Consider the following 12,646-nt stretch of genomic DNA (forward strand, 5'->3'; position numbering starts at 1 on the left):
CCTTAACAACTTTAACCAAAACTTGATTCACACCATACATAAAAACCATAAAAAAGGGACCGTGCGTTGGTCCCCGTAAGGCCTTCGTCCTCTTAAGGCAGTGGTGCCCAAAGTGGGTCCCTGAGGGCCGGCATCCTGCAAGTTTTAGTTCTCGCTCCAGTTTATCGCACCTGGATCAAATGATGGCTCGTTAGAGGCCTAAGAAGAACATTGACCTGCTGAAAAGGTTGTTACTACCATTAGGGAGAGAACTAAAACATGCAGGTTGCCGGCCCTCCAGGACCGACTTTGGGCAGCGGTGTCTTAAGGTATGTAAATACAAGGTCCTAGCAAAGCAACATAAACAAGTATGTACACACACACACACACACAAACGTGAATGGTTTATATTTATCATGGTCAGCCTGGAGTTAGATAATATCATTATTGCTTTATTACATACTAAACTTCATTAAAAAAATAGTCACACCAAATTATATGCCATATTATCATTTACAGGTCCAAAAATAATAACATGTGAAAATGGGAGTCTGGAAAAGCCTGGATTGTTTTAAAATGGAAAACGTGGGAATATTTCATCAATTTAAAGGAGGCTTAAACTTTGTTTGTTGATTCTAAAGGCTCCCAAATCTGGCAGTTGTGCAAATTTATTTTTTGTCCTAATTGGATTATGTTTGGCCTGAATCCTTGTTTACAACATATATTAAATATCACTTCCATTAAAAACCAGTGAATGTGCTACATTGACTGTTTAAACCTTTTTATGAGGCATAAATCTGAAGATTTATGTTGAAGATCTGAGGCAGTGCGATGAAAGGAGCCTGGTCATCTGAACGTTTTAAAGGTGAGAGTTCAAACGCAGTTCGTCTGAAATCCCTTTAATGATTCACTCTGGACATCAGTACGTCCTAAACGGTCAACTTCAAACATGGCTGCAGAAAAAGCTCTTCCTCAGACTAATGGCTCATTGATAGAGAAGATTCGCCCGCTGCTGCGAGTGTGAAATCTTCCAGCAGATTGGATGCTTGAGGAACAGATAGCAAAACTTCACACAGAAACATACGATTCAATGGAGCCACGGATGTAGGGGGAATTCCTCGGGAATGTCAGGAAACCCACGGCAACGACAAACATTCCTGTTTATACGTCCGGAGGACGTGTGGAGTGTGTGTGATTATACGTGTCGTTGAAGATCAAACAGCGGCGGTGTGTGTGTGTGTGTGTGTGTGTGTGTGTGTGTGTGTGTGTGTGTTTCAGGGCGCCATCAGTGAGCTGCGGGTGGTGGGAGACCCCAGCGCCGCAGCTCGGTTCTGTGAGGAGGACGACGACTCCGATATGGTGAGCGACGAATAATCGCATATCTGCAGATCAACGGCTGTATGCGCTTGATTTTCTGCAGGAATGCTACATATTTTATTTCACAAGGTTAAGGAAAGTATTTCTGCTCAAAAGAAATCTGTTGATGTAATCGTGTTAAAACGACCATCTGCTGCAGCTTAACCCGAACTTGGTGGCAACATTTCAGATTTATTCAGTTCATCTTTTCATATTTGCCAATAATGTTTACAATCATCTAATTTTCTTGGGTTAAAATGATTATTTTTTTTACTTATATATGATTTCTTGGTTTTTGATATTCCTTGTCATATTAAAATGTTTCAGATCACCATATACATTTTAATAGCAAGAAAATTTTAATTGTGTTTTTCTATTCACATTGTTATGGAAGACCAAAAGGGACAAAATCTCATCAGTAAATAAGTCATTAAAATATTAATGAAGTGTACCATAAAGTAACTAAACAATTAAATGCCCAATAGACAGTTAATTAATTAAATATGTCATTAAATTATTAAAAAGCGTCACCATGTCAAACTCAACCATCAAAGTTCACACTTCATAGCCCCGCCCACAGCGATGAAACCCAGGAACAGAAACCATTAAATAATTGAAAACACATTGAATTAATTATCTGCATCAGCTATTAAAAGTTTGCTTTTTAGTGATTTAATGATAAATTAACAGAGTTTCAATGTTTAGATTAAAAACACTTGATGTTTTTTTTCCTCATTGGTCTCTTCAGGCTTCAGGAGAAGGAAGTGGCTACGGAGAAACCAGACGGCCAAAACCTTTCAGTGAGAAACCTCAACAGACGGTATGAAAACGTGATTTTCTGACTCTCTTATTTTTCCATTTAAACTGATTATCATCCTGAAAGATTCAGTTTAAAAATTAATCTCCGGATGCTAGGAGGGATTACATGAAAGCACTTTGCTGCAAAGGGGGAAATCCGTCGGTTCACCCAGCCATGCCTGTATTTCTTACACACAAAACGTGAAGAGCAGAGCTGTGTTTTATGTTTCAGTGAAGCCTCGGGTTACTCTGTTTAAGTGGATAAACACTCATCCCTGAGGGAAGATTAAAAACTGCAGAGCTGATGCCTGGAAATTGAGCTTCGTCTGGATTCTTTCTGCATTCAGGAAGTTTTAGGAACTGGAATCGTCTTCTAAAACTTCCCTCAAACTCCCCGGATCAGGGATGTTTCTTGCTTTATGCTAACTCTGCAACTGCTCCTTCCTGAGATGTTCAGCTTCATCTGAGGAAAATTAAGAAGTCCTGTCTTTATCTGTAGCAATCTCATATATTTATTACATCTTTTATATGAGTAAAAGATAAGGTAGAAATAAACTCCAAAAATTAACTCTGCTGGAGTTTTTTGATGTCTGTCATTTTGACACATTGAATTAATTATCTGCAGAAAAACCATTGAACAACTCAAAACGACTTGCATTATCCTTTATTGCTCTCTGCTACAGACAGGCCGGTTCCCATAGCAACTGACTGACAGCTCCGCTGACGTATCAGGATTCAACACCAACAAATACACGCAAACATTTCCACACAAAGAACAGAACTTTGGTTCATTACAGGTTTATATTTTCAGGGTTGATATTTTGTAATATGATTATTAATAAGCGATCGCTGTGGTAGATTAGCTACCGCTGTCATTAGTTAATCTAACGCTGCCATTGTTGATTAGCTCATTTAAAAACCTGCTCTACTGATGATCTGATGATACTTTTTTTAACATAACCGAAACAGATCATATTCCATAGAACATATACAGTACAAACCAAAAGTTTGGACACACCTTCTAATTCAATGGGTTTTCTTTATTTTCATGACTATTTATAAGGCAATAAATCCCACTTATTAACCTGACAGGGCAGGTTGACCTATGAAGTGAAAACCATTTCAGGTGACTACCTCTTGAAGCTCATCAAGAAAATGCAGAGTGTGTGCAAAGCAGTAATCACAGCTAAAGGTTGCTACTTTGAAGAAACTAGAATATAAGGGCTATTTTCAGTTGTTTTACACTTTTTTGTTTAGTGCATATTTCCACATGTTATTCATAGTTTTGATGCCTTCAGTGTGAATCTACAATGTCAATAGTCATGAAAATAAAGGAAACTCATTGAATTAAAAGGTGTGTCCAAACTTTTGGTCTGTACTGTACATGTTAAGGTTTTCAAAGTCAAGCTAGCTGACGGATAGCTAACTTACTTCCCTCTCACTTGCTGTTTTTTTTATATAAAACTTTTTTCTGACCTTGTTATCTAGTTGTTGTAGTGTTGACAATTGGTAGCAAAGCACTTTCTTTCACATATCACATACATTTAACATTTAGTGTGTCATATTGACAACTTGACATCTAGATCCAATGGTAGTCATCGTCGGTGAGCAGCTTTCTGCCCTCCAGCAGGGAGATGTGGGGCTTGACGTCACACTGTGTTTATTCTGGAGTCATGAATATGACTGCAGATCTATTTATTCGGATCCTAGCAAGAGTTTTTATAAACACTTAAAATCTGTATTTTTTATTGACGTATAAACTATTGCTCTTTTCTTTGTATTATAGTTTATATAGTTCAGTTATTGATTTGTAATTTTAACTGTCTGGCTTGCAAAATGTTATATATTGTGGACCAGCTAAAGGATTAGGAATCTCTTCATTGTAGTTTGATAACTTAGGGGCCCCAATAAAGATAGAAATGGCCATGTCCAGGACTCCTCACGCTGTCACTTCACTTCTTCTCTTTATCTCCTCAGCTTTCCTCTTTCTGCTTTCTATCCATTGCGTTTTGACACCAAGGCTAAGATGTGCTGCAGCTTCCAGCCAGTTCAAGTGAGCGCAGCGCTTTTACAATTACAGAGGAGTCTGAAAAACCAGATGTCAATTTGGATCCGATCCGATCCAAGTCGGAGGCTTCCCGCCGCCTCCAGGCGTTGGTATTTCCACTGGTTTCTCCATCAACATGCCTTCAGGAACCAACAAAGTGGAGGTTGAGGTTGAGGTCAGGCAGTTCATTTCGGAAGTCTCGTCTTCAGCAACTTTTACGAGGATTTTTTTTCTCTTTCGTTCCTCCAGACGTTTATTAATCAGCATGTTGTATGAAAATGTCATGTTTGGGGAAACAGCTGCCGTTTTAATGTCCACCTGCCAATGTTTTTCCATCTGACGAGAATCTGTTCACACGTCCCATCCCGTCCTCTGCTCTCTCGTCCAACCCTTGCAATTAAGAGGCAAGTCCGGACGGCGAGCCGTCGGGGGCGGAGAGCAGAGGTGAGACTTTCCATTCTGTCTTCCTGGAATCCACCGTGATGGATGGATGGCAGAGCGAGTCTTTAACGGGTCACTGCCAGATCAGGCTCCCCCCGTTAGGCATCAGGTTTCAGGTTTAACAATTGCTGCTACTTTTACAGAACATCTTGTAAAGAGATGGGAGTGAAATCCAGTATTAAAAGGGACTTATGCACAATTCGCATTTTGCACTTCCATTTGGGTTTCAACTGCTTCTAAAAACAGTCAGCTGTTTTTCACAAAAAGTTAATGTTTTGTGATGTCTGGAAAATTGAGTTTGATTATTTAGTCTTATTCCACCGTTACCTAGCAACCCCAGCGGAGTTCCGTCTAGTTACCTAGCAACCCCAGCAGAATTCTGTCCCGTTACCTAGAAACCCAAGCTGAGCTCCAGCACGTTTGGTCAGCTGGTTTTACTGCCGTATGCCCTGTACAATGGTTGCTGGAAAAGGCAAGTATTTAGTTGTTGAGAAACCACTTTCTGCATTCTTGTTAGTTGTGCAGGAGGCTCCACTTCTGCCTTTCAAAGATGTACGGTAGTATAACTCTGCATCTGTTTGCAGACATTTTTCCCTGCAAGTGTAAACATTGAGTTGGAGGGCGTGGCCAGCAGCATTTTATTTGGATTTGGTGATAGAGGCCCTTAAACTGTTCAATATAGGCAGAACTTATCAGACTAAAAACTAATTGTCTAAGAATGATTTTGTGCAAAAAATGCAATTAACATGTTTTGTATGAAACATAATTGGTCACCTTTAAGAAATACTTTTTAAATAATTTTCAGTGCAACTATTACGATCCTCAGAAGTCCGGAGCTCCATCAAAGCTAAGCAGCCTGCCGTTAGCAGCCATGATGGATGGTGTAAGCGATCAGGCCATTCTTTATCACAATAATCCATAAATCAAGTTAAAACAGCGAGCATTCTCAGGTCAATCAAAGCTGTGCAACAGAGCTGAGAAATACAGTTAATTATCATCGCATCAAACCTTCGGGTGGTCCTCATTTCCTCCTCCTCCTGAACGTTTCTCCTGTCTTTATCCCACAGGGGACAATCTGAGGTTTTCAGAAACAAAGTGAAGAAATCTGCTTCTGTTGTTCTCATTTCCTGTCTCAGGCCTGATGCGTTTATTGGCTGGCTGGCTGGAGACTGGAGCGACCACAGAGAGATTTCAGAGAGTAAACAGGAGCCAAGCGACTCAAACAATCCACACGTATGACGGATATGCTCTGCGGTGTGAGCAGAATCAAAGGGAAAACAAATCACACCGAAACTGTTTCAAGCATTACAACATTCATAAAGCCGCTGCCTTTTTTATGTTCCAGATGATTTCTCTGAAAATTTACAAAAACATTTGTGGCAAACAAGTCAGGAAACATATTGCAGACTTGAATTTGACAAATTTCCAGATGCATGATGCATTTTTAATCATTCTACTCACACAGAGATATGGGAGGTCAAAGAATTGTACATGTTGAAAGCAACTATATTCTTTAAGATGCCAGGTTTTATTATGTAGAAGCATAAGGACTTTTTAAAAAACTTTTCCCTTCTTTATGGGACAAATATCCTACACTATTCTACTAACAAATGTAAAGAAAAAAGTAGAAAAACAAGTCAAGGTGGTGGAAGCTAATGAAAACATCTGGATTGAGGAAAACTGCCTGTACAATTTCATTCACCAACACGAGATATCTGAAACAAACAAACATGGTGGGCTTGTGACCTACTGTTGACAATATTAGCTAGAGCTAACACGACTCAATAGAGCTAACAGCATTAGCTGCAGAAAACACCACCAGCTAGAGTTAACACCACTAGTTATTTCTAACACCATTAGCTACAGCTAATACAATTGTCTAGAGCTAACACGTTGTAGTATTTCTTACTAATACCATCTTAAGGTTTACTTTCCCTAAGCAAACACCACTTTCAAATTGTTCAGGTTAGAGTTGCAGGTTCTACACGTAACACTGAGTTTAGAGCCACTCTATGTCTTTCTTCTGCCACAACTTATTACTATTAATGTGAGTAGCGGCCATATTGAAACGCCAAGGTGACCTTACAAGTCGTAACCAGAGAAAGTCGGAGTTGCTGCCACTTTCCCAGTGGGAAATCTGACTTCAGAAGAAAGACTCCAAATAAAACAAAATAATGCTAAAAATGAACTGAAGGATACTTCAGTAAATTATTAAAATCATACTTTTTCCACATTTTGCATGTTTTCTACAAAGGATTTATTTGTTTTTCAGCTTAATTGTAAAAAATAAAAGTCTAATAAAGATGTTAACTTTCTCCATAGTTGAGGTTTTATTCTGACTTCACCTTCACAGCCTCAGCTAGGTAAATGTAAAGTTGTGCAAAATATGCAAAGTAAATTAACCGCAAATGAATGAAAACAGGCGGAACATTGTGTTGTGAGAAGCTTGGGATAGTTTGTACAAGCAGAACTCACTTCCAGTCTCCCAACATTAAAGCAGTTTGCAGAACATGACTCATTTGAGCTTGTGATTAATGTTTACAGGGAGAAACTCTTTCCCATGATGCAGCGTTGTTTATAAAAGCTTTTCTCAGTGGGAGGTAGAGATGGAGAAAATGGAGCAAAATCACTGCAGGTTTTAAATTTAAATTGGAATCTGCTGTTTTTCTGCAGACAGCCGATGAGTCTCTTCCTCCAATCCAACAGCCGCCGCTGGAGCGGACCGGGCAGAGGGCACAAGCAGGTAATATTTCACATCATTTCTTCATTTATTTTTATGTTTTTTCACAGTGGATCAGTAAAAATTTTGTATAAAGTTAGAACATTTCACATTTTACCCTGTTGGATCTGCTGTTTCCTGTCAGTTATTGTTAAAGAACATCAGGATTCTCACTTTTAGAGACATAAACACAACGGAAAACTAGGGATAGGCTAAGAAAAAAAAGAATTACAGGAAAAAAGCCATAAAATTACAAAAATATTACGACTCAGACTCATAGTATTAGGAGAATAAAGTTAAATACTAGAAAAAAAATCTTAATAATATAAAAATAAAGTTATAATATTACGAGAATAAAGACATAATATGAGAAAAACATAAAGTTACCAGGATAGAAACGTAATATTAGTAGAATTAAGCAATTTTATGATAACACATAAAATTATAAAAAGAATAAGGATGCTGAGCATTATGTGAAGTGACCTTGGTATTGATTTATTTTAGTAATGCTGTGCCCTTATTCTGCTGAAATTACTTAATCATCCTAATATTAGTAATTTATACTCAATTTCAGAACAAATCTCTTATTCTGATCCTAATACTTCACAGTACATTTTTGGCTATAAAGAAACTTTAGTATAAAATCACATCGTGGGACAGAGGGAAACATTTTCTGACTAAAGAGGGGATGAAAACACGTTCACTGATAAATGTCTCCATCTAGTGGACAATACGAGTACTGCAATAAATAAAGATGAGCTTAGCGAAAGAAAAACAGGCTCAAATTTTTTCTTTTGCTACAGTGAATCATTTCTCTCCACTTAGTCCTGTCCTCTTCATCCTTCACTCGCACCAATTTCATCTCCTCTTTCTCCACATCCATTAATCTCTCTTTGGGTCTTCCTCTCTGCCCGGTGGTTCCATCTGTTGCCATCATGTCTCCTCTGAACATGTCCAAGCCATCTCAGCCTCCAAGAATCTACCATGAGCTGTCCCTCTGATGATTCCTGATCCCATCCATGCTCGTCACTCCCAAACAGAACCTCAACATCTTGGGATCTGCAACCTCCAGTTCTGCCTCCTGTCTTTTCCTCATTGGTTCTGTCTCTAAACCAAACATTTCTGGTCTCACTATTGCCTGGAAAACTTTTATTTTCACTCTTGCCAAGAACCTTTTATCACACCTCACATTTTTTTACGCCTCTTCACCTCTTTTCCACACTCTCCATTGCTCTAGAGCAGGGGTGCCCAAAGTCGGTCCAGGAGGCCCGGCATCCTGCACGTTTTAGTTCTCTCCCTGGTGGTACAACCCATTCTCACTCCCAAGTCATCTTATATTGACGCATGGGACGGTCCGTCCTCGTCACATATTGACGCGAGGGGTACCCCTTTCGCGTCAATATTTGACGCGAGGGGATTTACTCTATGCCTTACCGTAATTTTTGCCCTAAACCTAACCAAATCATCGGGTTTTGAAGGTTCGGCAGCGGTTGCGAGAACCCTTCAAGTTAATAATCCACGTAAAACACGTAACCTTCCCAAATCGTCAACATGTGACACTGAAGGACCCTGTCCAAGTCGTCGCATATTGACGCGAAGGGAGTACCCTTTCGCGTCAATATGTGACGCATGGTCAGAAATCGTCCCGACTCGTCAATATATGACGAGTCGGGAGCGAGAATGTGTTGGGTGGTACCAACAGCCTTTTCAGCAGGTCAATGCTCTTTTTAGGCCTTCTAACGAGCCATCATTTGATCCAGGTGCGTTAAACCAGGGAGAGAACTAAAACATGCAGGATGCCGGCCCTCCAGGACCGACTTTGGGCTCCCCTGATCTAGAGTATATAGACCCTAAGGGTACGTTCATACCAGCCCTGTTTGGTCCGCTTTAATCCAACTCCAGTCCATTTGTCTTGAATGTAAAAAAGCGAGCTCTTTTTTGGTCCAAGATTATTTGTAGAGCACATTTCAACATTCAAAGTGCTTTACATCAGAAAAACATCATACAGCCACCAATTACAAAACAAGCAATAATGTTTTGTCAAATGCCATCAATTAAGTAAATCCAAATATAATGAGAAATATTCCAGTTACTACTAATCAAAGGCAACTCTAAACAGGTGGGTTTTAGTCTTGACTTAAAGGAAATAGTAAACAGTTTCATTCCCTTCAAAATAAGAGTATGAATATGCTCTTATTTTGAATGAAGGCTAAAAGCTTGAATTCTTAACGATCAATAACTAAAATTCAAAAGAATTTTACTCAACTGAAAGTTTACCAAACAGCCAAGTACGTTAGCTCTTTAGGGAAAGCTAAGTGCTCTAAGCTTTGTCAAAGTTAGCAAAAGCGCTAAGCGAAAGGTTAGCTCCAGTATTAGCACTTTAGTAGATTAGCAGAGCTGTGCCCACCACTGATATGGGGCTTTGTGAAGAGGAAACAGAGACACCAAAACCAACAGTATTTTTGCTAACTTAACCACAGGCTAAGTTAGCAAAATCACTAAGCTATAAAATTAGCTCTGCTATTAGGTGAATTTAGTGGTGGACACACTTCCACTAATGTGCTGATCATAAAACCTCAACTAGTGTAAAATAAATGTATAACCCGATAACATTCATTAATAAAATCCTGACACTAGTTTGTGAAGCACATCTAAAAACTGAATATTCTGTTAGCTGCTTAAAATATATATATTGGCCTTCTTTAAAATGTTGATTTAAAGAAAAAAAAGGGTCAGGAGGAGGAAGGTTCTGCAAACCATTTTGGATGAACTGATGTTTTAAAGTGGGCCATTAAAGCCAGGAGGTGGCATCAGTTTATTTCACGCTGCAGTGACGTCTCTAACTGATAACCCGACATTTACCCTCAGTCATGTTTCCAGAGTTCATTCCTTGGAGCAGCAGGCTGCATTTCACACCTTGCTTACTAAAAGTGACTCATTTATCGGGATATCAAGCATGTCGGGTCAAATTGGGTCAAATCACGGGCAGGTGGGAGACGTACCTCCACTTCACCTGGTCTCTAAACTACAGAATTTCAGCAGGAATCCTGCTTCCTTTCCGTTCTCCTTCTGGGATCAGGGATTGTTTGTCTTTCTCTGGGATGCAGTCATTAATCATCTACCAGAGGTTTTCATCGGGATGCTAATGGATGTGTCCCGTGGTTATGCTTTCCAGGTGCAGCCGCTGCTAAAGGAGAAAAAGGCGACAGAGGGGACAGAGGAGAGAAAGGAGATCAAGGCCCGTCGGGCCCGAAGGGAGACACAGGCTCCGGCTCCCAAGGGGGAAACCGCGGACTAAAGGTCAGCCAGAGAAAACGGAGCATTTTTTATCCAAGGATCCCTTCCAAAGGGAAAAATACGGAGCTGCAGTTACACCAATTTTTAACCTTTCCATACACAAGTCAACAAACAAAACCAGTACAGAAATTAACAATATTGAAATTCCTCTCAGTGGCAAGAACACCAAGTGTAGACTGAAAAAACTGATACTGTGTTATAAATGAAGGATCATCAAAATCAAAGCAGCAGAATCTTTCCTCAGGGTTTTCCCCAAGGAAAACATGCTAAGCCCGGTGGTAGGGGCGAGGATGCCAGTCATCCAGCAGCCCACCGTGTTTTTGAGCTAAAAAATGTTTAAAAGTGGACAGGAAATTTGAAAATATCACTTGGTAATTATGTGTTATTGGAAGACATGATAAACAATAACTAACCAGTAACTATAAAGTCTTAAAAAAAGCAAACAAAAAAATTAAATATTAATTTTTTGCACTTCAGTTGTTTCTTCCTAATTAAAGTGTCCAAAATGTTTAGATCTTATATCTGTGACTTGTGATTGTGTTTGCTGAAGTTAAAACAGGAAGTGGTTATGGGGCTGACCTCTGTCTCCTTATGTGTTCACATACTGACCACATTATGTCGCCTTTCTGCTTTCAACCGTTATATGAGAGACTCTTTAATCCAACTTTGCCATCACTGTTAAAAAACCTACAATAAGCCTGGTGGCCCGCCAGGCTGACAATACACTGAGCGAAACCTTGTTTCCTGTATATTTTTCTAAGAAATAAAGGAGTTTAGATGAACATGAAATTAAACCTTATTGTATTTTTGTTAGCTAATTATTCTTGTATATTTTTTGTGAAAATCGGTTTTAACTCCTCACAACAATTACTCCACACCTGAATCCATTATTTTTAATATTCATCTTGACTGTATTTTTTTTTTTTTTAAATAAATCCTTCTCTCTTAATTCCTAAATTAATTACAAAACCCCTCTGTGTACGCCTTGGAAGGAATTTATTTTAGGCTTTGCACATAGTCAATGCTGTTCTGAGGTCAACAAAATCATAGCATTTTAAAGAACACAATATTTCATTAGTTAGATGAAAATAATCAGTTATAATTTGGATAGTTTTCTTCTGGAGGTTTTGTATTTGTTTTATACAAGTTTCGCAACACAATAATTTATGTATGGAAGAAGCATTGAGCAACAGTATAACATGTAAAATTAGCAAATATTTCATTTGAGTCAATATTGCAATTTTTTTGACATTTTAGCTTTTACATCATCAGTAAAAGCCTTCCAAAGCAATTTGTAGTTGAGTTACACCAAATCAACACTAGAGGGAGCTAGAGGCCCTAGAGTCAAAACCACCAAAGCATGCAGCTTATTCTCATTTTACTCAAATATTTTGAGAAAAAAAAGGGAAAACTTCTGGAAGTTTGGGTGGATTCACCTGCCATTTGCTAAACAAAAACAGGAAGTTTTACAAAAGTTACTTGCCGTACTTTTATTTTCCCATTTACAGCGATTTCTACTGTACTCTTAAAATGGATTATAATTTACATCACTGCTTTTTTGTTTTATTTTCAGGGAGAACCAGGTGAAAAAGGAGCAAAGGTAAGTTACAGCTGCCTGTCAGGTTACCGATTAGTTTGAAAATATTGAATATGAAGCAACGAAGCAGATTAAAAAGTTTGTTATTGTTGTCGACTTTTGTCATAGCGGATGGACAGATATGAACAGAGAAAATCTTCTTGTTTTTGATCTGATATGAAGGGAGACAAACAGTTCTGAGTTTTCTGAGATGAAGATGTTATAAACTTGTTTTTATGAGGGTGTAACAGTAAACATGGTTTGGTACAAGCCTGACCGCCGAGAGGCTTAAATGAGAAATCTGACCAATATACCCAAACCGTCTTTTCTTTTCTATTTTTTGTGTTAATTTTGATTCATTATTATTTTCAGTTTACTTTTTCATGTTCTTTACCGTTTCCCGGTCTCTCATATGCTAAATCTACCTTTTTAA

General features: G+C 38.7%; 1 protein-coding gene across 2 annotated transcripts in view; it reads left to right on the forward strand.

Annotated features, from left to right (window-relative positions):
• The window catches only part of col18a1a (collagen type XVIII alpha 1 chain a), a 74,391-nt gene that overhangs the window by 48,123 nt on the left and 13,622 nt on the right, over positions 1–12,646 (forward strand). For both annotated transcript variants that reach the window (XM_028024471.1, XM_028024470.1), the window contains 5 exons: positions 1,258–1,338; positions 2,084–2,155; positions 7,295–7,364; positions 10,516–10,640; positions 12,211–12,237. In XM_028024471.1, the coding sequence (XP_027880272.1) occupies positions 1,258–1,338; positions 2,084–2,155; positions 7,295–7,364; positions 10,516–10,640; positions 12,211–12,237 (375 nt within the window). The remainder of the gene's footprint in view (positions 1–1,257; positions 1,339–2,083; positions 2,156–7,294; positions 7,365–10,515; positions 10,641–12,210; positions 12,238–12,646) is intronic.

Source organism: Xiphophorus couchianus, chromosome 7 (genome assembly GCF_001444195.1).
Source record: "Xiphophorus couchianus chromosome 7, X_couchianus-1.0, whole genome shotgun sequence".
NCBI classification, from domain to species: Eukaryota; Metazoa; Chordata; class Actinopteri; order Cyprinodontiformes; family Poeciliidae; genus Xiphophorus; species Xiphophorus couchianus.